This window comes from Zea mays, chromosome 6 (genome assembly GCF_902167145.1).
Source record: "Zea mays cultivar B73 chromosome 6, Zm-B73-REFERENCE-NAM-5.0, whole genome shotgun sequence".
Taxonomy (NCBI): Eukaryota; Viridiplantae; Streptophyta; class Magnoliopsida; order Poales; family Poaceae; genus Zea; species Zea mays.
Window position 1 is genome coordinate 97468061 of NC_050101.1, and position 26159 is coordinate 97494219.

A 26159-nucleotide genomic window follows, 5' to 3' on the forward strand; every position below is an offset into this window, starting at 1 on the left:
GGTGCACACCGGACAGTCCGGTGAATTTTAGCGGAGCGGCTGCCACGCGAACCCGAGGCTGGCGAGTTCCGGAGACCGCGCTTCCTTGGAGCACCGGACATGTCCGGTGTACACCGGACAGTCCGGTGAATTATAGCTGAGTCGCCCTGGAAATTCCCGAAGGTAGCGAGTTTGAGTCTGAGTCCCCTGGTGCACCGGACAGGTACTGTTCACTGTCCGGTGGCACACCGGACAGTCCGGTGCGCCAGACCAGGGGTGCCTTCGGTTGCCCCTTTGCTCCTTTGTTGAATCCAAAACTTGGTCTTTTTATTGGCTGAGTGTGAACCTTTTACACCTGTATAATCTACATACTTGGGCAAACTAGTTAGTCCAAAGATTTGTGTTGGGCAATTCAATCACCAAAATTATTTAGGACTTAGGTGTAAGCCTAATTCCCTTTCATTCGCCAAATCTGGTGTAACTCATAGTTCAAGTAAACAACCAATCACTGGAATTTGATTTCTGGCGCACGGGTCCCTTTTACTCTGTTTTAATTTCAGTTAGGAATTTGATTTAGGAATCTGCAATACATTTAGTTCACCAAATCTGGTGTACGGTTCGCCAAATCTGGTGTAACTCATAGTTCAAGTAAACAACCAATCACTGGAATTTGATTTCTGGCGCACGGGTCCCTTTTACTCTGAACTATGAGTTAGGAATTTGATTTAGGAATTCTGAACTAGGAGTTATAATCTGAACTATGAGTTATGCACTTCTCTTTTACTTGAACTATGAGTTATAATCTGAACTAGAAATTCTGAACTAGGAGTTATAATCTGAACTATGATTAGTTGTTTACTCTGAACTATGAGTTATAATCTGAACTAGGAATTCTGAACTATGAGTTATGCACTTCTCTTTTACTTGAACTATGAGTTATAATCTGAACTAGGAATTCTGGAATTTGTTTACTCGGGCATCGCTTTAAAATGCTAGCTTTAAACCAGTTTGTTTCTTGAACCAATTTGTTTACTCGGGCATCACAAGTTATCATGGATCAAATCTCTTTCCGTGTTCATAGTTTGTTTCTTGAACCAGTTTTTTACTTGTAGTAATCCTGATAACGTACAGAAAGAAGTCCCAAGTGATCTTGAAGAACTATACCTTGAGCGGCAAAATCCAAGGTAACTTGTAGTAATCTGAATAACTACTCATATTTTTTCGTGTGTTCTACCAGTTTCTGCTGATATATAATAATTGCTGCAATGCGAATTCCTTTACTTGTGTTTATTCGGATTGCGTCTCTGGATTAGTTATTACCTAAGTGTTGTACCTTGCACTTTGATTCAGCATTGGATGTTTAGGTAATCTGGTGTACGGTTCACCAAATCTGGTGTACGGTTCGCCAAATCTGGTGTAACTCATAGTTCAAGAAAACAACCAATCACTGGAATTTGATTTCTGGCGCACGGGTCCCTTTTACTCTGTTTTAATTTCAGTTAGGAATTTGATTTAGGAATCTGCAATACATTTAGTTCACCAAATCTGGTGTACGGTTCGCCAAATCTGGTGTAACTCATAGTTCAAGTAAACAACCAATCACTGGAATTTGATTTCTGGCGCACGGGTCCCTTTTACTCTGAACTATGAGTTAGGAATTTGATTTAGGAATTCTGAACTAGGAGTTATAATCTGAACTATGAGTTATGCACTTCTCTTTTACTTGAACTATGAGTTATAATCTGAACTAGAAATTATGAACTAGGAGTTATAATCTGAACTATGATTAGTTGTTTACTCTGAACTATGAGTTCTAATCTGAACTAGGAATTCTGAACTATGAGTTATGCACTTCTCTTTTACTTGAACTATGAGTTATAATCTGAACTAGGAATTCTGGAATTTGTTTACTCGGGCATCGCTTTAAAATGCTAGCTTTAAACCAGTTTGTTTCTTGAACCAATTTGTTTACTCGGGCATCACAAGTTATCATGGATCAAATCTCTTTCCGTGTTCATAGTTTGTTTCTTGAACCAGTTTTTTACTTGTAGTAATCCTGATAACGTACAGAAAGAAGTCCCAAGTGATCTTGAAGAACTATACCTTCAGCGGCAAAATCCAAGGTAACTTGTAGTAATCTGAACAACTACTCATATTTTTTCGTGTGTTCTACCAGTTCCTGTTGATATATAATAATTGCTGCAATGCGAATTCCTTTACTTGTGTTTATTCGGATTGCGTCTCTGGATTAGTTATTACCTAAGTGTTGTACCTTGCACTTTGATTCAGCATTGGATGTTTAGGTAATCTATATTTGAGACTGGCTGTAGTCCTTGCTGTTTTTTAGGGGAGCTCTTAAGTTATTTTTTCCTGTATTTGAGGCAACTCTTAAGTTATTATTGCTTGCTGCATTGGATGTTTAGGTAATCTATATTTGAGTCTTGCTGTAGTCCTTGCTGTTTTTTTAGGGGAGCTCTTAAGTTATTTCATCCTGTATTTGAGACAACTCTTAGTTGTTTACTCGGGCATCGCTTTTGGTTTCAAAAATTTTAAAATGCTAGCTTTACAAACGTGTTCATAGTTTGTTTCTTGAACCAGTTTTTTACTTGTAGTAATCCTGATAACGTACAGAAAGAAGTCCCAAGTGATCTTGAAGAACTATACCTTCAACGGCAAAATCCAAGGTAACTTGTGATGAACAACTACTCATATTTTTTCATGTGTTCTACCAGTTCCTGCTGATATATAATAATTGCTGCAATGCGAATTCCTTTACCTGTGTTTATTCGGATTGCGTCTCTGGATTAGTTATTACCTAAGTGTTGTACCTTGCACTTTGATTCAACATTGGATGTTTAGGTAATCTATATTTGAGTCTTGCTGTAGTCCTTGCTGTTTTTTTAGGGGAGCTCTTAAGTTATTTCATCCTGTATTTGAGACAACTCTTAGTTGTTTACTCGGGCATCACTTTTGGTTTCAAAAATTTTAAAATGCTAGCTTTACAAACGTGTTCATAGTTTGTTTCTTGAACCAGTTTTTTACTTGTAGTAATCCTGATAACGTACAGAAAGAAGTCCCAAGTGATCTTGAAGAACTATACCATCAACGGCAAAATCCAAGGTAACTTGTGATGAACAACTACTCATATTTTTTCATGTGTTCTACCAGTTCCTGCTGATATATAATAATTGCTGCAATGCGAATTCCTTTACCTGTGTTTATTCGGATTGCGTCTCTGGATTAGTTATTACCTAAGTGTTGTACCTTGCACTTTGATTCAACATTGGATGTTTAGGTAATCTATATTTGAGACTGGCTGTACTCCTTGCTGTTTTTTAGGGGAGCTCTTAAGTTATTTTTTCTTAACAAGCAATGTTGTTAATGCCGTGTATGCTTGTGTGTATTGTTGGTTTGTATTGGGGTATAAAGTTTATATGCATTCTTCCGGTATATATCGGTTGATGCTAATCTCTACTACTATAAATCAGAACAATAATTCATGTTTTTTGTGCACACATATGTGCAGCTATCTGTATGGGATCTCAAGGCTATATATCCTTGCTCTCCCTCCTTTTGTATTGGGTTATAAAGTTTATATGCATTCTTCCGGTATATATCGGTTGATGCTAATCTCTACTACTATAAATCAGAACAATAATTCATGCTTTTATGTGCACACATATTTGTGCAGCTATCTGTATGGGGTCTCAAGGCTATATATCCTTGCTCTCCCTCCTTTAAAATAAAATACTTGTACCGAAAGACCCGTACACCACGAACATGTTATCAAACATCTAGCATTGAAGAATGCACCCAGGTAGCTGATAATTGAAAGAGACCTCTGTCTGCAAAATCTAATGTGTAGCAGACTTTAGTAACAAGCACAACCTGCACAAATTGTTTGAATTAAGAGAACTATTTGTTTGAATTAAGTTTTGATTCTCACCTGTAGAGGCTTCATCCATACTCACAATATTCAGTGAACTATTTGTTTGAATTAAATTTTGATTCTCAACTGTCGAGGCATGATATATATTTTCATGAACCATTAGACAACAATAAAATATTGATCCGCGAAAGTATGACATGTGTTCCATTTAATTTTAAATTTTAAATTATGTTAAAGGCTACAAGGTTTTGATGGAACCGGTCGTATTGAACCGTGAAAGAGCCGCAGCTGACCGCCTAAAACGGTTGCCTATGTAAGTTATTATAAATATATTTACACAAAATTTGTCTATCAAAGTTATGACCATTATTTAGTCGTATGTTTAATATAGCTTCAGATTGTTCGACGACTACCGTGATGAAGATTTTTATGGGCTTCTGCGGAAATACAGTATTGTCGCTCGGGTCGAAGTTAAATTCCCGATTGAACCACGTTTTCGTGATAGACAACATTTCGTTTTGTCTGACATCAATGTAAGCCAACAATTCTTTAAGTTTCAATTTCAAAGTTACACGATATTCATACCATGGCCTCATCTCCTACTGAAATACTATTAGGGAGCCAAGATCGAGGCCATAACATATATGTATGAGACAGTCAAACATTTCGACAATTTGCTCCATGAAAAGCATGTTTACAAGATGCATAATGTGAAGTTCAGTCTTCATCCGGGTGAATTTAATTTTCGTCATCTAAATGGTCCCATGGAATTGTGTCTTGACCAACAATCTATCGTGGAGCCATACACTGTTCCAATTCAGATGGCACCATTCCCAAAACAAATACTATTGAACCTTGCTGATATTGCCGAGTTGCCAAACAGGACTTTAGTCGGTAAGAATATATCGAACTCTTAATATTATTAATATATCGTTTACACAAAATTCAGTATTAATCCATTTATAAACTGTTATTTTTGTAGACATTATGGCTGTTGTAGTCCACTTGGATACAATACATCGCACAATGTGGGGCCCTTTCAGAAAGATTGTTATAATGGATGCTAGGTATATTTTGTTAATTGTCGAGTTATATATCCAAGTCTAAATATTACTAACCTATTCTTACCAAAATTAATGTCGTAGGGGATATTTACATATCATTAAAGTTTGGGGTGACCTACTAAACAAAAATGCACTCCGCTGGGCGTTGGCTAAGGAGGATTATGGCATAATAATTGGGACTATGTTTAGACGGTTCAGAAGACAAGGTACATCATGTCTTTACGTCTTTCAAAACATCTGTCACTAGGTTTTGCTTTATAATGATTCGTAACGGAGATTTAAATGTGTAATTCTAGAGTGCCTCGAGTCTTCGGATCATACCGCAATACACTTCAATCCGTTCCATCACAACACCCATCATTTTCGACGTAAGTATATTCTAAACAAATAGTTACATTAAATCGTGATTGTTTTCATTATATCATGAACTACGTGTAGATGTGATTAATTGTGGCATTCATTGCAGCAATCCAAAAAGCTTTGGTGGCGCTGAACAACCGTCAGTTTGCTGTTACATTTCTTGAAGAAGAAAGGCGTAGATAGATTCTACAAATTCGCAAAGAGCAATAATTGGGACTATGTTTAGGCGTAGAGAGATTTGATAGAATACGTGTCATACTGTTATTGAGCAACCAAACGCAACAAGAGGCAAACTTGTATGTCTATGAATCTTGTTTGTAATACCTATGACATGGGTTTAATAAGAGATATTTTGTGAAGTTTTTGACCGTGCAAATGATAATTAAATATTTTGTGCGAAAATTTGAATTCCCGTAATATTTTGTGCAAACAGTCTCCAAATCTGTAGGTAATCCTGATCACCCCTATCTGTTCTTTAAGCTTTCAGTTTATTTACTGACTAAACCATATCCCTTTGTTTAATTCTCTTGAAACATTCTAACCACAGCCCTATCTGAGAGTGTTGTAAAATCAGTATATAAAAAAATGTGAACAGATGACTCCGAGGGTGGCAAAATTAGTTAGAGGGGAGAAACTGAGAAGTACACACAGTAATGTGTATTCACCCTTGCGTCCTTTGCTGTAAATAAAAGGTCACTCTCTACAGACTACAGATGTAACTCAATAAACAAAAGGATCAGAGGTCACTCAAAAACGAAAAGAACATATGTAACTCCAGAAACAAAGAGAGAACATTGAATATATAAACTCTTGTTTTTTCTCTGATTCTGTGTTCCTTTGTTCTTGCTGTTCTTTATGCTTGTGTGCCATTAAGAACTCAAATTATTCTCAGTTTGTCGTCGGTGAGACATACCACAGATTGGTATTGTTGCTCGCCTGCAAAGACAGCTGAAGACTGTTGCATGTATAGCAGCCACGCTCTGGTCAACATTGGTATTGTTGATCTTCGGCACAAGATGCTTGTCAGCTCGGTTGCATAGGTATTCCTGGATAGCTCTAATATTTCGAATGTATTTGATGTATCTGTTCTTTGCTGGATCTAGAGTCATGTACTTTGCACGTACACCAAATCGTTCCATGTGTTTTCTTTTGGTAACAGCAGAAGAAGACTTTAATCAGTGGCTACAAGAAATGAGATATAACTAAATAACGGAAAACAACATAAACTAAACAATTTTATGAAATACCCCTCACCCCTGCATTGTTTCTTACCACCTCCACTTGTCCCACACAAGAGTATTGCCACCGATTCCTTTGTCTCTTTAATTCTGATCGGAAAAGTTGGAAAACAAAGAAGGAAATGTTACCAAAAGAAATATTTGAATTGGGTGAAGGAACAAATCACAACCAGATCAAATGCACTATTACACTTTGTTGCTTGTAAAATGTGGTTAGGTAGACACAGGTCAATACCGTTCAGATTATATAAGCACTCGACTCGCCTGAGGATGGATGTATGTGAGACCTGAATTTGTATGGTAGCAACAGCGTGGTGATTGATTTACTGCTGTGAATCCCTTGCTTTTCAAATCCATGTGTGAGGAATCTCCTTGCTATTTGAATGGCAAGCGGAATTCCTCTCCATGGATCCCCTCACAAGTCCCTGATCACCAAATCAGACCTTACTCAAGTACTGTGTGAAAACTTAACTAAGCCATTCCACTGTCCATGATAGGGTTTCTTTATGGAGAACGGAGAACCAACAGAAACAGATCAGATGGAACATAATGATGGACGCACACCATTGACAAACATCTCAAACACCATTACTATAGGTAAAGGTTATTACACGCGTGCCGATTAATGTTTGAAACGTAGTATTAAGGGTAACACTAATACTAAATTTTATATTGTAGCTGATGAAAATGGATCGAAAAGGCTTGGTCCAAATGTCGATGCTAAGGAACGTAAGAGGCAAAGGGAAAGGGAAAGATATGCCGCGATGACCGTTGAACAAAAAAACGAGAAAAGTAGAAAACGTCGTGAAGCAAGCCAACGAAATAAAGGACCTCCTATACAAACAGAGGGATCTACAGGTGATGAAAAAGTTAAATTCCTAATTATTTTAATGGATCCTCTTGTGGATTAGTGAATGTCTATTAATCTTATTTTGGTTTCCATTTTGTTTCATAGTTAGTCTTTCAGATGGCTGTAGCACAATTGATTTCACAAACTTTGCAACACAAGGTATTGCGGGTATACCTATCACAATTTTTTCCATCGATCGTTTTATAAATACAGAAATACAGATTTGTAGCCATGAAAATCATTTTGCCACTGTTGATTTGGTAGTTCCAAATGTGAATCGAGATGATGATAGCGATTGGTTGCATAGGAATGAGACATTCAAGTCAGACGATGTTTTCACAACAAGAGACCTTCTGACACCAGGTACATGACTGTTCACTCAACTAATTTTGCAAAACAGCTGATTTCATGCGGTTTAACGTATACATGCCTTATTCCAGGCGGTGTGCATGAAACTGTTGGTAACACGCCTAACCATAATTTGGGAAGGGCTGCCTACTTTAGAGAGCGGTACAAAAACTTAACTCCAGCCGAGAGGGAGCTTAATCGTGAACGCCTTAGGTTGTATAATAATACACCAAAGCGGAAAGGGTCAAAGATAGAGTACATAAGAAAACGTAGAGCACTGTTGGCTGACACATTGAGTCAGGAGTCCATCGCCATGGAGTCCCCAACATATACCCCTGAGGTTGTACACCCTACAACAGATGCAATTGAACCTAATGGATCCGCTCTTACCCCCTGCGACTGGGTTATCCCTGATATCGCCAGTAACTCGTTCCTACCAGCTTCAACACAGACCGAGGATGCCGATTCACTGCGTATGTCTACTAGACCACTAAGACGTAAACAACATGTGCCACGTGGTGAAAGACAAGCTATCTTAGCCCGTCGAAACCGGCAATTTGAAGCATCCATTTCAAGGAACATGGCTACTGTGGCTGAGGATATCATTAGTGACACCGAGGAAGGGGATGATCGGACACAACCCCTTATGACTGCAAAGATCAACAACAATGGTAATTACTATCATTTTTATCCCCCCCTTTTATCCTGAATGCCCAGGTATTTTATGTGGCTTGTATTTTCACCCTCCAGTTGATGACGATGACGGTGTCGTATTTGAAGACGATGCTGATGAGAACGAGGGATACCTATTCGCTGGGCAATGTACTAATTTCAATCTTTTTATGATATGATACAAATGCTTATATAAATACATATATGTCTTACTCATTGTTTCCAAAAAAATATCAGATGAGGATACCGATGAGGATATAGAGATCGATGGTAGTCAAGATGAATCGAGTGCCATTGATGTTCCTGACCCGTACGACAAGGTGTATAGCAACATCCCTGAAGAAACCCATATGCTAAAGACTGTTCCCAACTGCGGTTATTGCACCGCGAAGAAGTTTGAGTATGAGACACCTGGTTTTTGTTGTCGTGGTGGGAAGGTTGAGCTAGCCCCACTGGAGACCCCTCCCCAACTCAAGAGGTTGTGGGATAGTGCAGACTCTGATGCTAGGCACTTTCGTGATAACATTAGGTTTTTTAATGGCCATTTCTCTTTCACTTCCCTATACTGTTGCCTCGATAGTATGACAACTAATGTAAGGGATTCTGGTATATACACGTTCCGAGCACAGGGCATGATGTATCACAATATCAAGTCATTTGGTAGGGATGGTGGGGCAGAGCATAAACACCTTGAGCTTTACTTTTATGATGATGATCCCACTCTCGAGCATCGGTACCGTAAGTGTCGCGAAGAGCATCAACAGAAAGACAAAGAGGTTATTCGACAGATAGTCGACATACTACGTGGAAACCCGTACTCCGAGCACCTTAGGACCATGGGTCACGTTGAGAACCTTGATGACTATCGTATCGCGTTGAACCTAGACCAGACGTTGAACCAGAAGACATATAACACACCTCTCACTTCGGAGGTGGCCGCTGTCTGGATCGAAGGGAGCGAAGGGCGAGGCCAGTTCAGCAAGAGTGTTATGCTCCATGGGAAGGACAGTTCAAGCCACTGCATCCGCTCATACCATGGATGCTACGATGCATTATCATATCCATTGTTCTTCCCTAGAGGCGAACTTGGCTGGCACGCAAATATCCCAAAGGTTGGAGTATCCATGGACGAAGTGGATGCATACCGTGCGACACATAGGGCAAGTAATGCAAATGATGAAGATGCGGGTTAGTTGTTTGTTTATATTTTGAAATATTTGCGCATTATTAACTATTTTTTCATCATCACTCACTTTATAATCCTTGCGTATGCAGAATCTCCTAGCCATTTATGTGTGTCTGTACGTGACTACTACTGCTACAAATTCCAGATTCGCCCCGGGGTATTCAATCCTATACTTCATGGAAAGCGGCTTTTTCAGCAGTTCGCGGTCGACACGTACATAAAGATTGAGAACTCTCGTTTAGATTACATACGCAAGAATCAGGATCGGTTAAGGGCAGACCTGTACCAGGGCTTGGTGGATAGCATGCTAGATGGAGATATTAGAGGAGAGAAGGTTGGCAAGCGAACTGTGTTGTCGACGTCGTTTATCGGCGGTCCTCGTGACATGAGACGTCGGTATATGGATGCTATGGCTCTGGTGCGGAAGTTTGGTAAACCAGACATATTTCTTACCATGACATGTAACCCTAACTGGGATGAGATAAGGAGGGAGCTTCTCCCTGGACAGACACCGCAAGATCGTCCGGATCTTGTAGTGCGTGTCTTTCATGCGAAGCTACAAGAGTTAAAGCATCGACTGACTAAACAGGATATTCTTGGTAAGGTCCGAGCCTACGTCTATGTCGTGGAGTTTCAGAAGCGGGGTTTGCCGCATGCCCATTTTCTACTCATAATGCAGAGGAAGTACAAGCTCACATGTCCTGAGCAATACGACCTTTTGATCTCAGCCGAGATCCCAAGCAACAAGTACCCTGAACTACGAAAGATGGTTATCAAGCATATGATGCATGGCCCGTGTGGGTCGCTAAACCCTAACTGCCCATGCACTAAGGGTCGTAAATCGTGCAAGAATCATTACCCTCGGTCTTTCAGTGACAAAACCTTGCAAGGGAAGGATTCGTACCCTATTTATAGACGTCGTGACGATGACCGTAAAGAAAAGGTCCGAGGGTGCGAACTGGACAATAGATGGGTTGTCCCTTATAACCCATACCTCCTTCGTCTCTTCAACTGCCACATCAATGTCGAGGCATGTGGGAGCATCAAGGCTGTTAAATACCTGTTCAAATACATATACAAAGGCCATGATCGTGCGTCTGTTGTTATGAGAGATGCGAGCAAGGCAGATGATGATGTTGATGAGATCAAGCAGTATAGAGATGCAAGGTGGGTGACTCCTCCGGAAGCCTTGTGGAGGATATACGGCTTTGAGCTTAGTCAGATATCTCCACCTGTTATGCAGCTTCAACTCCATCTTCCAAACATGCACATGGTGGCGTTTCACGAGTGGCAAATGGTCGAGCGAGTCGTCAACCGTCCAGGTGTTGATAGGTCGATGCTCACATCATATTTTGAGGAGAATAGGCTACACGAGGAGGCTCGTGGCATCCTATATCGTGACTTCCCTGAGTGGTACACTTGGCAGAGTGGTAAGGGAAAAGTATGGCAACGGAGGAAACGAGATACAGGTGGACAAGTCGGTAGGATAGTCTCTGCTCATCCGGCTGAGGGGGAGCGCTACTATCTTCGTGTTCTCCTAAACCACGTTACTGGCGCCGCCTCCTATGTGGATCTAAGGACAGTTGATGGTGTCACCCTACCGACCTTTCGTGAGGCAACAGAGAGAAGGGGACTACTTGAGTCGGACAACACACTGGATGAGTGTCTCACTGAACGTGCTCTTTTCCAGATGCCATCGTCGCTGCGACGGCTTTTTGCCACAATACTGGTTTACTGTGAGCCAAGCGATGTGGCTGTACTCTGGCAGAAACACAAAGATTCTATGTCCGAGGACTATCAACACAAGAGTCAGAACAAAACTCATGTTGAGCAGATGGTATTGATTGACATTAGGAACATGCTGCAGTCAATGGGAAAAGACATAAAGACATTCCCTCTACCTCCTATGATCGACGCGTATGACGATGCTATTGGTACTGCTCGAGAGGTTTACGAGGAGGAAAGTATCCAACCGACAGTGGAAGATGTGTCTCTTAAAGACTCTCTTAACGAGGAACAGAGGGCCGCCTATGATAAGATTATGTCTGCCGTTGACACCGATCAGGGCGGATTATTCTTTGTGGATGGACCTGGTGGCACTGGGAAGACTTATCTATACAGAGTGCTGCTTGCGACGCTACGCAACCAGGGAAAGATTGCAGTGGCAACAGCTACATCTGGCGTTGCGGCTTCCATAATGCCTGGAGGAAGAACCGCCCATTCACGCTTCAAGATACCACTCACTATTGACGATGGCGCTGTATGTAGCTTCACGAAGCAGAGTGGAACAACAGAGTTGCTACGGAAAGCATCTCTCATTATCTGGGACGAGGCTTCTATGACTAAGAGACAAGCCGTGGAGGCACTGGACAATAGCATGCGCGATATAATGGGTCGCCCTGCACTACCATTTGGTAGTAAAACCATTGTCTTCGGTGGAGATTTCAGACAGGTCTTGCCTGTTGTTCGTAAAGGGTCAAGGGCTCAAGTGGTCGCGTCATCGCTACGAATGTCTTACCTATGGGAGTCCATGTCCCACTTAAAGCTTGTTAGCAACATGAGAGCAAAAAACGACCCTTGGTTTGCGGAATTTTTGCTGCGCGTAGGCGGTGGAACTGAGGAAACAAATAGTGACGGCGACATTCGTCTTCCTGATGATGTGTGTGTGCCTTACAGTGGGAGTGACAACGATCTTGACAACCTAATAGACTTTGCTTTCCCAAATCTCAACGAAAATATGTCTGATTCCACCTACATCACTTCAAGGGCGATACTGTCAACACGGAACGACTGGGTTGATATGATAAATGTTAAGATGATTGATCGTTTTCAAGGGGAGCATATGGTGTATCATAGTTTCGATAGCGCCATGGATGATCCCCACAACTACTACCCACCCGAGTTCCTAAACACATTGACGCCTAATGGGCTACCACCTCATGTTTTGAAGCTCAAGATTGGATGTCCTGTTATATTGCTCCGGAATATAGACCCTGCAAATGGACTTTGCAATGGCACCAGGCTGGTCGTTCGTGGCTTCCAAAGAAATAGCATTGACGCAGAGATTGTACTGGGTCAACACGTTGGAAAACGGATTTTCCTACCACGTATACCGTTGTGTCCCTCCGATGAAGAGATGTTCCCTTTCCAGTTCAAAAGAAAGCAGTTTCCTGTACGGCTTAGCTTTGCAATGACGGTTAACAAAGCACAGGGTCAGACTATTCCCAATGTTGGTGTATACTTGCCTGAACCAGTGTTCTCTCATGGCCAACTATATGTTGCTCTATCTAGAGCGACGGCCCGATCGAACATAAAGATTCTTGTCATCCCAGCTGTAGATGGGAGGAAAAAGTCAAGGAAGGGTGTAAAGAAAACCCCCACCATAGATTGTGGGACATATACCAAGAACATCGTCTACAAAGAGGTCCTAACAAATTAGACCCATGGTAAGAGTTGCATGTTCAGCTAACAAACTAATAGGATGATGTTTGTCTTATGTTTGATTGGTCTGGTGTATTATCAAGTCATGTTTGCATGCTACAATTGTTTTTATTAGAGCCGCACATGTTTGTGTATTATTAGAGCATGCATACTATCTTAAAGTATTGTTGAGTTTTGGATCATTTGTGAAATTAGCAATAATAATTTGTATGCATCTAACAATTTGTTATGAATGTAGGTTTTTGTCCCGCGAGAATGGAATCTCTATTTGTAGGCTTGTCTCATAACAAGCCAAAAAAATCGGTGGCAACCGCAATAGTTCGAGAAGGTATTAAATTTTTCATAGTTCTGTATGGATCAATTTGTATTTTTTGTAATAACTAATTTTAGTTTTATCTCATGACTGGTTGCTCCTAGACTATATTTGCACGCAAGGTGATCTTGCTCTCATCGATTTTATCAAGGAAATCCCTTGTGAACCAAGGGTAGAAGTCGTTCTTATTGATGATGCCTTTGTTGAAAGGAAGTGGATGGAGTGTTTATTTCAGCCGAGCGCATATTTAGGTGACGAGGTAATCCATGCTTATTTTTTATATTTGGCGACGTTGTTATGTATAAGTTTTTTTACTCATCCTGGTATTTTTAACCACAACTTACACACTTGCAGGTTATAGACTGTTACATAAATTTGATAAAAGCTCAAAAGCATCTAAAGTGCCGATCTGGAGGTCGCGTTCACATAGAAAATGCTTTCCAGTTCAATTTCCTGAAGCGAGATGGTGATCTTGAAATTAAAACAGAGGAGCTATATCCAATTAAAGACATGACACACATATGTAGCGCTGAACGAAGGGTGTTACTTTACCTAGACCATGACATGGTACATATGAGTTTGCAATCTGAACAGTTAGTGTTTATATGTATTTTATTCTTATGCAAGTATTTATAATTGTTTTGTAGGTGTTTATTCCGATAAACATCCGGGAGACGCATTGGTATCTTGCTGTGATCCATGCAAGAAATATGGAGATACAAGTGCTCGATTCACTTGGTACTTCACAAGACCGCAAAGACCTCACTGACTCTGTGAGTATGCACAAACTAAACAATTATGAATTCAATATTAACTTATCCCAATCTCTAATTTTATTTTACCATATATAAAGATTAAAGGACTACAAAGACAAATAGATATGATATCTCAACGTAAGGAGTTAAAAGACCACAGGTGGCCAGACCTCCAAGTTGCTTCTTGGCCGCTCAGAGAAATAGACATGGGATATGCAAAGCAGACAGATAGGTACGTCCTAAGATCTTCTTTACCAATTTCTTAATTCATACTAATCTTTATGTTGGTATTAATGTATATTGTAGCTCTTCATGTGGCCTCTTTCTTTTGAACTATATCGAATACTGGTCAGGGGATGAACTGTCTGACAGTTTTACCCAGGTATATTATTATACTACTATGACATATATGGACATCTACAGTCAGTGTTACATATATAATGCTAAATAATTGTTTCTTATTTGTAGGATGACATGTCACACTTTAGGAAAAAAATGGCTGCTATATTACTATCTTCAGACCTGAATAAGAGAAGGGGGTGTCTGTTATACAAAAATGAAAAAGAAGTTGACTCTGGAAGCCCATCTGATGTTGAGATATTAGAAAACCCAACAGATTCAAATAAGAGGAAACTACTCCACGTGCTTGATGATAGCGAAGTAGTGTATGAAGATGAGGAAGGCCCTATTACTCAAGCAGACTTGCAAAGGTGGTTTGTTGATGATTGGGATAAAAGAGCTCCCGTAAAAGTCTCTAACGATGGTTGCACCAATGACTTTTTAATGGTTGGTCTTTCCACAAAGGACATGCCAGTGACCAAAGCCGATTCAATAGATGTTTTATGTGATTATATCATGGCAATAGAAGACGATACGACACTAGAGTAAGTGCTCATTGATTTATTTATTTTATGTATATCGACTACTTAGATTCTTGATATAGAGTTTCGTCATGCTACATTACAGGAGAACATGGGTGCGAAGTTTCAATCCTTTTAAGATAGAAATATCTGTCAAAGACCTGCAAAACATATTAACGACAACTCAAGATATGATTCTAAGATGTTTTGATATGGCTGTTCGGCTGCTTGCCAATAAAGAGTCACGTAGACCGAAAGAAGAAATCATAAATAATAGAAAGCATTATATGGACATGCGTTTTTGGGTAAGTTTGTTTCCAATCATTAATGTATTAATATATAGTATCTATATCTAATCATCATGTGTACATGTATATATACTGTCCAGAGAATGGTTGGTTTTGGTAAACTTCCAAAGTACCATCAGGATCCTACAACAGAAGAGTTAGCCAAAACACTCGATTGTTGGCCATCAATGAATTATTATATCACGGGTTGTAGATATGTAAGTATGTGTTCATTTCGAATGTATTTATAAAGGACACTTCTGTTGTAGGATCCTAATGACTGATATTTTGCAGGTTCTCATGCCATGGAAATTCAATGGATGTCACGCCCTTTTCGTAATAGATCATGTTAAAAAGCATGTGACTTTTATCGATTTTACACCGACTCAAGATTGGTGTAAACACATGCCATACAAGAGGTTCGCGGAAGCGATTATCATGGCCTCAAAAAAATATAAGATTGCTTACAGCAAGAAACGTTCTGGATGGGCGGAGGATATCTTTAAGTGGGAACATACAATTCAGACTGGTGTTCCAATTGACTTAAGAGGGTATTTTCTTCGTACCACCTTCTCAGCAGTTTAAATTTTTTCTACGATAATCATTGTATAAAACATAGTTGCCCAAATATTATTCTATAGGTTTAATACCAGCTACCTCGTTCTACAAGCTATGGCTATGTGGGGGAATGACAGACGACTGAAATTTGTTGGGGTGAGTGTAGTACGTTTGTTTTATGTTCAAAACTTACATTCTAGCTATCTCGTTCTACAAGATAATATGTTTTATTCTCTTATCTCTTTGTCTGTAGGATGCAAAGACTCTTCGAAGAAACTTTGTGATTGATCTTTTAAGTTACGAGGACAATTCGTGCCGATATGCCATCCCTGCAAACATACAACAAAGACTTGTCGATATCGCTAAAAAGGATTAGCTGATTAGTGAACAGTTGTCGACACATTTGTCTGTAACTAATTTGTGTGATATTGATAATGTTTTCCACACGTATTTTGCATATTATAGTGATGTGTGTTGCTCCGTATCAATGTTTCATACAAATCTTTTACTTCCATCGCAACGCACGGGCACATATCTAGAATATATATTGTTATCGTGTTATTGTACGGTTCCGTTGCATATTATAGGCGATGATAGTGCAAAGTGTGTTAAAAGGTAAGGGCAGCCATAATGTACAGTGCTGTAGTTGTATGTTTCATTTCTTTCTCTAATAAGTATTATATCATTTGATCAAGATCAAGTCAGTTTATGTTTGGGCAGGTTATAATGTTTTTGCCTTTTTATCTATTGTAGAGACACTTTCTACACGAAGCAAGCTTTCTATTGGTGTTGTGTGTCCATACAATGCTCAAGTTAGAGCAATACAAGAAAAGGTTGGGAAGGCCTGCAGGAGGAATGATTATTTCTCAGTGAAAGTAAAATCTGTGGATGGTTTCCAAGGCGCGGAGGAAGATATAATTATCATATCAACAATCAGGAGTAATGGAGCTGGTACAGTTGGGTTTCTATCAAACTTACAGAGGACTAACGTGGCTCTAACAAGGGCCAAGTAAGTTCTGCACCGAGCATTTAAATTTCACTTCAATTACTTCATAATCTTTTATCTGGTGCATGATAATAAAAACTGTTTGTAAACCTTTGTTGTACATGCCCAGATTGGGGAAGACTTTACCAACCCTCCATCTGCGCGACTACTTTGGACAGAACATAATCACCCAATTGCATCCAAATTTGCAGAAGATTAAACTGAACAGGTTGTATGTCATCCAAACACTAGCAGTAACGGACATAAGAATGTTTTAGGAAGTTTCTTTTATGAATATTGTTAAAAAGCAGGAGCCATCCACCTTTATTTCCTTCTTTTCTCCATGTCCAAATTGTGATACTGCTGGAATAATAAATTTGATTAGAAATGACTTCGAAACTTATCTTTTCTTCTCAATATGATCAATAGAACTAAACTTGTACTTCTGAACACATTTGGTACTTAAACATTTTTATTCAGAAGTAAACATTTTTACTGAGATAAAACATATCTTGTCTTCATGTCAGGCTCATGCGGTGAAAATGGGAGAAAGCCACACACACCATCTGCTATTGTTATTGGTGGTGGGTTTACAGGTCTTGCTGCTGCTGATGCGCTCAGAAATGCATCCTTCCAGGTATTTTTCAGTGTTACTTCTTGTCATGTTTGTGTGTTGGTGATGCAATCATATTTATTTGAGAAAAATGAAAAGATCCTTTTGTGATGCATTTCAGGTTATTCTTCTGGAATCTCGTGATAGAATTGGTGGCAGAGTTCACACTGACTACTCTTTTGGGTTTCCAGTCGATTTGGGAGCATCTTGGTGAGTTCCATTCTTTTGAACTTTCACCATGTGCCCAAAAGTTCATCTTGAAGGAATGCATTGAGTGTTTTTTCATCATTTCTATTGAGAAGGCTTCATGGCGTCTGTGAAGAAAATCCCTTGGCACCAATAATTGGAAGGCTTGGACTTCCACTGTACCGCACAAGTGGAGACGATTCTGTGCTGTTTGATCATGATCTGGAGAGGTAAAACTTTGCATTAGGCTGAATTGTGCTTTGAGAGATGATGGGGGCTAATGATGGCCGCTAACTTGTTCTATTGCCTTCAGCTATGCACTCTATGACACTAATGGACGTCAAGTACCACAGGAGTTGGTAGAAAAGATTGGGAAGGTGTTTGAGACCATACTGGAAGAGGTATGCCCAGATTGGGAAGGCTTCATGGCGTCAGTGCCTGTTGATTTTAGGTAGTTTCTATTATTTGATTTACCCACAACACATCTGTGCACAGACTGGCAAATTGAGGGAAGGAACCAATGAAGATATGTCTATCGCAAAAGCCATTGTTCACAGTTGAGGTTTGTACTAATCTACTTCCTGCCTTTGTTCACTGTTCAACACAAACATACCAGTCATTTTAACAGTGGGTTTTCCATGTGTTCACTACAGGCAAGAAGGGATTGCTCATGAAGTTCTTCAGTGGTATTTGTGCCGTATGGAGGGTTGGTTTGCCACTGACGCAGATTCAATTTCACTACAGGGCTGTGATCAGGTATGTTTCTTTTTCTTACAATCTGGCCAGTATACTTGCACATTGTGAAATTATTGTGCCTTATGCATGATAATGTTGATGGGATGCAGGAGGTGCTGCTTCCAGGTGGCCATGGCCTCATGGTTCGTGGATATCGTCCAGTTATAAATACTCTTGCAAAAGGCTTAGATATACGCCTCAACCATAAGTATGCATAATATATCCTTTTTATTATCAATTTGGTATTCAATAGTTGTAGTTTCACTTTCATCAGCCATTGCTCCAGCACCGACCCTTGTTCTTTGTTCTTCAGGGTTGTGGAAATTGTTCGCCACCGGAACAGGGTAGAGGTTACTGTAAGCAGTGGCCAAACATTCGTTGCGGACGCAGCAGTGGTCACTGTTCTGTTGGGTGTCCTGAAAGCGAAAACCATCAGATTTGAGCCGAGGCTGCCAGAGTGGAAAGAAGAGGCAATCAGAGAACTGACGGTTGGAGTTGAGAACAAAATTGTTCTGCACTTCGGCCAGGTTTTCTGGCCTAACGTGGAGTTCATCGGCGTCGTTTCCTCTAGCACGTATGGTTGCAGCTATTTCCTCAACCTTCACAAGGCAACAGGCCACCCTGTCCTTGTTTACATGCCTGCTGGCCGACTTGCTCGTGACATTGAGAAGATGTCAGATGAGGCTGCTGCGCAGTTTGCCTTTTCTCAGTTGAAGAAGATCCTTCCCAATGCAGCTGAGCCGGTTAGTAGTTTGTTGGCAATAACTTGAGCTATAGTAACAAAAGAGGATCTTGCTGTAGAACGCATTGTATGATGCAGCCTGCGCTGACCAAAATTTGGTGTTGCAGATGAATTACCTGGTGTCGCACTGGGGCTCGGACGAGAACACACTTGGCTCCTACACGTTCGATGGGGTGAACAAACCCCGCGATCTGTACGAGAAGCTGCGCATCCCCGTGGACAACCTGTTCTTCGCAGGAGAGGCCACGAGTGTCAAGTACACGGGCACGGTGCACGGCGCCTTCTCCACTGGTGTTATGGCAGCCGAGGAGTGCAAGATGCAAGTTCTGGAGCGGTTCAGGGAGCTTGACATGCTGGAGATGTGCCACCCTGCCATGGCCATTATATATAAATATTTTGTATGTTGTTGTAACCCATCTCCACTCTTAGACCCTCATTAATGTGAACAATATCAAGGAATGGATGCCCAGGAATCAAGCTCATGCTGCTTAGGTGTATGGGAGGATAACGAGATGTGTAGTGCTCTTCAAGTGTGCAAGTGCGTCTATGGACTGTATGGTTCTTTGATTTTTGTTGTTCGCTGAGGTGCAAAGTAGGAAGAAAATGCGGCCCTAATCTTACAAGCGGGGAATGTATCATTTTTTGGTGCAACTAAAATATGTGGTGTTATTTTTTGTGTACTAACAATTTGTTGAATATTTTGTATACCGTTGCAACGCACGGGCATCTACCTAGTTTAGATAATATCAACGCAACGAAATGGAGTCACAGAGTTGAGACAAGCCCGATAAAACATGATAAAACAGATCCTCAGCACGGGCTGCTTGTTGGACTTGTTTGGGCCTTGCAACGGACATCTTCTGACTAGTCCGCGTGGATTCCTCTTCTTTCTTCGGCTGGCCTCTCTCACGCGCGACGATTGGGCAGCAAGCGGCGACACCCTTCGCCAGGTCGGCACCGGTGACGAGCACCCGCCAGGTATGGCCGCAGCCTGCCCCCCGTTCTCCTCCCTTCCTCTCGTGCGAGCACCCCGGGTTTTAGGGGACGTATTCTTTGTTATATGTTGCAGTGCGTCAGTGCCGCCCTATGAATTCAACATAATCTACGCGGTTCAGTTAGGGTCTGTTTGGTTGGTTTCTCTCGCCAACCTGGCTGTGTGAACCTAGCTCTGGAGATGCGACCAATCTACTCGTATCTGGTGAGCCTGGTCCATGGTGCTTTATGTATCGTGCGAGCCTGGATCCAAATCTACGTGCAGGCAACCAAACATAGAACTCGCACGCGCATAGCCTAGCTCATAGCAACCAACTACCCGCATCCTGTGATGCAAGCACGCGCAGATGCAGGCAACCAAACACACCGTTAGTCATTAAACGCGCACGTTAGATGAATCACCTCGCCGCAGAAATTTCCCAACTAAACCTTAAACCACGCAATTCCAAAAGAACGTGTAAACTAATCCAAAATAGATATTAGTCAAGAATAGTGGTTTTTCTTACTCCAACAGCTCCCTCATTCTTCTCTCAAAAAATTCGTGTCCTGCATCCACAACCTTCTCTCTTATATTTTGGTGTGTTCTATTCCTCCCCAATCCATTCCTCAACACATTGGATCATTCATAGTCTTCCGACGACTGTACAGATTGCGCCACATGTTACATTTAGATGAACTGTTGGAGTACTCATCATGATCCACTCTTAAAACTTTGTAGCCTATTCTTAATAATCAGTTTTGGGTAAAAAAATTAACATCCTTTTGGAGTTGCTCTTAGGAGGTAAACCCCTAGAACCCAATAGGCTGCCGCATGCAATCTCATATCTTTGCCCCCTTCGATCTCCGTTTTTTTGAGTAAACATTCGGTAGTGGCTCTACTGTTTCATTATAGTAGAATAGAAGATTGTACAGTTACAAAACAAGAGAAAAAAGAGATAGGGGAGGGGTATAATAGTTGATTGGATACAAGGATATGGATTACAGAGTTGTAGCGAAAGCCAACCGAAATAAGCAGATCTCCTCTTGGATTTGTGAGGCCAGCACTTGAAAGACTTATTCCTTGCACTGGAAAACCCTGCAATATCGCTCTTTCCAAATATTCTATATAGTGTAGATCATCACCTGCAGTTGATGTGGGTATCTCCGTTGGTTTGCACGTTTTGCCCTCTGGGAACTTTTGGACCTTTTGGCCTGCTACTAATCTATTGCTATCTATCACGTGCAGGAGAAATGGCCGAACACCTCTTCAAAGATAAATTCAAGGTGAGCAGGGTCGATCCTGATGGCAAGAAATTCGACAAAGGTAATTTATATCTCACTTCTCCCCAGCGAAACCACATTTGTTGGCCGATAATTTTTCTGGATAGGTGATTAGGTCGAACTATTGGAAGCAAATGGAACACCGAGTGGAATCAAATAAACTAGCGGGCTGATCACTAAATACAAACATGTGCAAATTCCAACATCACCAAATCCAACTTCGTTCTCTCGCTCTCCTCGCCGGCGCTCCTTGCTCGCAGAGGGGCATACTGAAAAAAAAGATCATCTGAAACTGCATAGCTGCCCTGTAAATCGTTGCTAGCAATTGAATACTTTGCTCTGCAATATGCAGTTCTTTGATCGCTCAAAGCATGATTATTCAGATTTCTTCTTTTATCTTGCTGCAAATATAAGATGATGTAATGCCACTTCTTTTCAATAATGTCCATGTGCAGGTTACTCGAATCGAAGCTCACAGCGAGAATGAAATGTAATGTGCATGCAACTAGCTAGATGTTGCTACTGAGGTCTATTCAATGCGTGTTGGTGACACGTTCAACATGGTTCTAGCTCTCACTCTGAACCTGGATGGATCAACAGACACTGGCTACTACACACAGGTGACACACCTAATTAGTCTCATATTCCCTCTGTTTTTTACATGCTGCAATGGTTTTGTCCCAAGTCAAATATTTATATCTTTGATCATCATTTTTTTCAAAAAAAATGTATATGCGGTATATGTTTTTAGATTCACTATTATGAGAAGTATTTCAATAGTATATATAGTTCACATGTTGTGAAACTACATGGATTTTTTTATTGAAATTGCTGATCAAAGATAGGAATGTTTGACTTAGGACAAAACCTAATACGACATGTAAAAAAGCAGAGGGAGTAGCTTGATCTCGACAATATGGAACTTTTGTGATGGGAATACAGATCCGATCGAATGTGTTTGAGGTGCCATACTATTTTTCAATGTTGTCTTGGACTTGTCTTCCACGAGGCATAGTTTTACTGGGTAAACAACATGATGCCATTCCTTTCATGCAGCCTTGGAAGAAAAACTCTTGCTGACGATTATGAATACATCATGCATGAATTCTGATGCATTGGGGGGGGGGGGGGGGGCATGGTTAATATGTCATACATGGTTATATAGATGCCCGGCGAAGAAACTCGGTGCAGTTTATTTCACGAAACAGTTGAAACGCGTGGCATCGCTATATATCTGCTGTTTTAGTTGCATGATTTGTTCAACTTTATTCATCTTAATATATAGGCACTCCAGTGCAGCTAGCTTTCAGCTGGACCAGAGGCTGTTTCTTCTCGTAAAGAAGGCGTAAATTTATTTTTGGCTTCTCGGGAAGGCTAGTTAATTGGTACTCATACAACTCTCTCCATGGATGGTGATTTGCAAGGAATTATCTTTGTTGTTTGCGTGATAACTATACACCAGTTATCCGCCGCCTTTGCTGTGTATAATATAATATCAGGCAGCTGTTGCGCTTTTGGATGGTTACAGATTTCACATGCCATTTCCCTCCCGGCCTCCGTGAGGACAAGAACCAGCCGAGGCCCTAGCCTGCCAGCCAGAGCCACAGAAGGGCTCCAAGAACCGTTTGCCATTAACCAAAACGGACTGAAGGTTGGGTTGGCCAGGACCACTGCCTAGAGTTGGCAAGGAGGCTCTGGTCCAAGAACAAGTCCATGGAGAACGGCTCCTGGGTCCTGCTCATTTGCATTTGCACCTAGGATCGGAGCAGTGGCTAGCTCAACTTTCTCTCCCGTGGATCGTGTCTCCTGCTGCCGCTTCACATTGGGGCTACCATGCCTTGCCTTGCCCAGCAACCCGAGACCGAGAGGGATGTGTGTGTGCAGACTGCAGAGTGGCCTTCAATTCAATTCAAGCATCAGTAGGACGCATGCTATACTGTTCAGGACCAAGGCCAGGCAGCAGCTGGCAAATAAAAAGGGTACAAGAGCATTAACACATGCCCACATTCCAAGTGAGCAGTTTCAGGTGATGGGCTGCTGCAGCATACTATATGTACAATACAGTACGTTTCTCAGCAAGGAGAGGCAGAATATACACTGGGGCCGGGGTGCTGGCAGATAAAAAGCTCGAAAAAGGAAGAGGAAAACAATTTTCACTACTACAGAAGAAGCTCAAAAAAAAAGATAACATGGATCTTAGGCTAGCAAGCTCGTCGGGTTGCACTTGCGCGCGATCATCTATCTGTTGTGCAGAGGGTTAGCACCCGTCGGTATCCGCCGCTTGTCGTCGTCGGCGGCGCATGCGCCAGCAGCAGCGCCGGCGCCGCCCGCTGCTTTCCGCCCGCCGCTCTTACTACACCAACGAGCGGCACCACCTGCGGCGGAGGCGTCGAAGCGGACTGACGCGCCGACGACGCCCACAGCGTGGTGCACGGTCGTCGTCGTTGCCCTTGCACCCGTCGACGGCGGCAGCCCGCTCCCGCTGTGACTGCGAGGGCGCGCGTGGACGTGGGCGTGGCCCTCACCGTCACCGTGCGCGCGCTCCTGCGGCTGCGGCAACGACGGCGCCCTCCCCTCGGTAACGACGGCGAGCTGCAGTAGCAGCAGCAGCAGCGCGATGGCGATGGCGAGGCACGACAGCGCGGCGGCGGCGCGTGCCCGCCGCCACCGCCTCATGGGGCTCTCGCCCGCCCGCCGCGTGATACGTGGAGCTAGCTAGCTGGCTCGATCTCGCCGCGTCACGGCCTCGGCCTCGCACGGGGTTGGTTCGGTGCGCGAGGAGACGGGAACGAGGGACGGAGGGAGGCACTACAGTGCCCCGGCACTGGGCGCAGCCGCGCAGGGCACTGCCCGTTCAGGTGAGGTGGTGAAACAAATGGGAGTAGCCGCCGACGCCGAGCCTGGCAGTCTGCTCTGGGTTTTTAACAGCGCTGCGCGTGGTTCGCTTCAGTCTCCCCAGTGAGTGGTGACCACTGACCACTAGGCAGCTAGCCAACTAGCTAGTAATTGCAGCGAGCCCGGCCAATCGCGCGCTTCTAGTGTACGCACGTCGTAAACACTCCTCAGTCCTCACACTGATGGGCGCACGAGAGAACTGGCATCAACGTAACAGAACTTGCAGCCTCTAGCTACATACTGACTATACTTTCACTTTGACCATAGATATTACAAGATTTTATGGAAACTAACTAAGGACCTGTTGTTTGAGATTATATTCTACTAACTAACTAAGGGCCCGTTTGTTTGAGATTATAATCTACTAGATTACATAATATCAATTTTAGTTCAAAATAAGTGAGATTATATAATCCAAACAAACAGGCCCTAAGCCCCTAAGCAACAGTACGTAAGTAGTAGAACTCTGGAACCCAAAGGGCGCAGGGCACAAGAGCCTTGAATCCCCCTATCCCATCCCTCGTGTCCATGCATGCCGCACCCACCCAACCCCGGCCGGCCCCTATTGATGAGCCTTAACCCCCCAGTCGCCCTCACTCCGAGAGAAAGGAACCAAGACCCGGCCCGGCCGGCGCACCCGGAGAGGACGACGGAGGACGGGAGGTGTGTGCGTTGGCGTGTGTTAAATGTGGCGAGCGCGCTGGCTCCAGAGCTGGAGTTCCAGTTGCAGCACGCGGCGGGCAATGCGATCGAGCGCCTCGCTCGCTCTGCAGCCTTCATGGCTCATGCCATTGGCATGCAATATATGTGGCTGGCGTGGCGTGGTGTGGGAGCGAGCGGGATCCAGATCCATCGTCGACCTCGACGAGACGGCAGAAGGCTGCGTGCCCGCCCCGTTTGACCGCTAGTAGCTGCCGTTTGCACGCTCACCGCCGGGCCGGCGCGTGGGAACGCCTGACGCCTCCCTGCCTTGGCATCATCGATCTAGCAGTAGCACTAGATACAGCGCAATCGAGAGCTCCTCCGCGCAATTCATGGGGATGTGATGTGCCCATGCCGAATGATGATATATGTGCGGGCAAGACATGCATTCTTCTCGGGCATGCATGCAGCTGGGGCGGCTAGCTAGCTAGCTCCATGGATGGATCGATCAGCTCTACGAGTCCATGCATTCATATGCTACGCACACAACGGCAGGCTGGTGGTGGCGGCGGCGGCAGCCTCCTGTGGCTCTGCTGGGTCGTCCTCGATCAGTCGATCTCTATCGCTATAGGTATATAGGGTTAGCCATGGTACGTCCTTCAGTCCATCCTACACGAGACGAGAGCATGCATGGGCGACTCTCATACATGCATGCACTAGTTCTTCAGGCATGCATGCAACCCTCTCTGCTGGCTCACTGGCTGGTCCGAGTCCGAGACAGATACTAGACTTCAAAGAGAACAACTATACTAATGCATCTTACATAACGGCGGTCACGGTGTGCAGAAACTGATCAGTATCCTGCTGCCCGGGCGACGCTTATTTCTCAGAAAAACCTAGCTAGCTAGCTAGACCAATCATTCCCCGAGCCGATTCTTTCTCCTCCGAACCCTCTCTGCGGCGGCTTCGTCATGTGGCCGGGGCGAGCGGCTCGAGCGGTGGCAGCCGACGGCGCGACGATTAGGCCGCCGGTTCTTCTCCTGCGAAATATAGTGGAGGTTTAGATTCGTTTATAGACGAGATCTAACAGTTTCTTATAAGTTTGTTAGAATAATCCATGCACGAGATAAAAACTTCAGTCCAAATTAATCTAACCGTGGACTGTCCGAGTTATTCTTGTGGACCGTTCGGGTCACAAGACTGGCCACTGTTTAACCGTTCAGGTGCCAAATTTGATGTTTAGCACAAACTGAATCAAGGTCAAATCTGGGACCTGAACGGTTCAGGTGCCAAATTTGATGTTTAGCA

At 42.7% G+C, this 26159-nt stretch overlaps 3 protein-coding genes and 1 long non-coding RNA gene across 4 annotated transcripts; 3 read left to right on the forward strand and 1 right to left on the reverse strand.

The window, feature by feature from the left end:
• Positions 1-4293: 4293 nt before the first annotated feature.
• LOC103631207 (uncharacterized) lies at positions 4294-5539 on the forward strand. Its single transcript, XM_008652165.2, has 6 exons — positions 4294-4401; positions 4486-4762; positions 4851-4935; positions 5014-5138; positions 5229-5300; positions 5399-5539. The coding sequence occupies exons 2-6, from the start codon at positions 4513-4515 to the stop codon at positions 5473-5475; spliced, it is 609 nt and encodes a 202-aa protein (XP_008650387.2). The 5' UTR covers positions 4294-4401; positions 4486-4512; the 3' UTR covers positions 5476-5539.
• A 10218-nt stretch (positions 5540-15757) lies between these two features.
• Positions 15758-16178, forward strand: LOC109940606 (uncharacterized). Its single transcript, XR_002263192.2, has 3 exons — positions 15758-15793; positions 15884-15956; positions 16054-16178. It is a non-coding gene; the product is annotated as an uncharacterized lncRNA (long non-coding RNA).
• An 888-nt stretch (positions 16179-17066) lies between these two features.
• LOC103631209 (polyamine oxidase 3) lies at positions 17067-22395 on the forward strand. Its single transcript, XM_008652166.3, has 12 exons — positions 17067-17422; positions 17520-17608; positions 17701-17814; positions 17898-17985; positions 18080-18140; positions 18213-18340; positions 18430-18527; positions 18633-19062; positions 19169-19459; positions 19868-20039; positions 21280-21357; positions 21770-22395. Exons 1-12 carry the CDS (start codon positions 17306-17308, stop codon positions 21799-21801), a joined length of 1698 nt encoding a protein of 565 aa, XP_008650388.1. The 5' UTR covers positions 17067-17305; the 3' UTR covers positions 21802-22395.
• An 822-nt stretch (positions 22396-23217) lies between these two features.
• LOC103629600 (uncharacterized) lies at positions 23218-24274 on the reverse strand. The gene has a single exon (XM_008650681.2). The coding sequence runs from the start codon at positions 23988-23990 to the stop codon at positions 23553-23555; it is 438 nt and encodes a 145-aa protein (XP_008648903.1). The 5' UTR covers positions 23991-24274; the 3' UTR covers positions 23218-23552.
• Between the last annotated feature and the right edge of the window lie 1885 nt (positions 24275-26159).

What these genes read in the sequence shown, in the direction of transcription:
- LOC103631209 (XM_008652166.3), top strand. Translation starts at nt 17,306, where the DNA reads ATGTCAGGCTCATGCGGTGAAAATGGGAGAAAGCCACACACACCATCT. An exon ending in TTGAGACCATACTGGAAGAG is followed by an intron (nt 17,986 to 18,079) that starts GTATGCCCAGAT and finishes ATCTGTGCACAG; the next exon opens with ACTGGCAAATTGAGGGAAGG. An exon ending in TGGCAAGAAATTCGACAAAG is followed by an intron (nt 21,358 to 21,769) that starts GTAATTTATATC and finishes GTCCATGTGCAG; the next exon opens with GTTACTCGAATCGAAGCTCA.
- LOC103629600 (XM_008650681.2), bottom strand. Translation starts at nt 23,990, where the DNA reads ATGAGGCGGTGGCGGCGGGCACGCGCCGCCGCCGCGCTGTCGTGCCTC.
- LOC103631207 (XM_008652165.2), top strand. Translation starts at nt 4,513, where the DNA reads ATGTATGAGACAGTCAAACATTTCGACAATTTGCTCCATGAAAAGCAT. An exon ending in ATTGTTATAATGGATGCTAG is followed by an intron (nt 4,936 to 5,013) that starts GTATATTTTGTT and finishes TTAATGTCGTAG; the next exon opens with GGGATATTTACATATCATTA. An exon ending in CAACACCCATCATTTTCGAC is followed by an intron (nt 5,301 to 5,398) that starts GTAAGTATATTC and finishes CATTCATTGCAG; the next exon opens with CAATCCAAAAAGCTTTGGTG.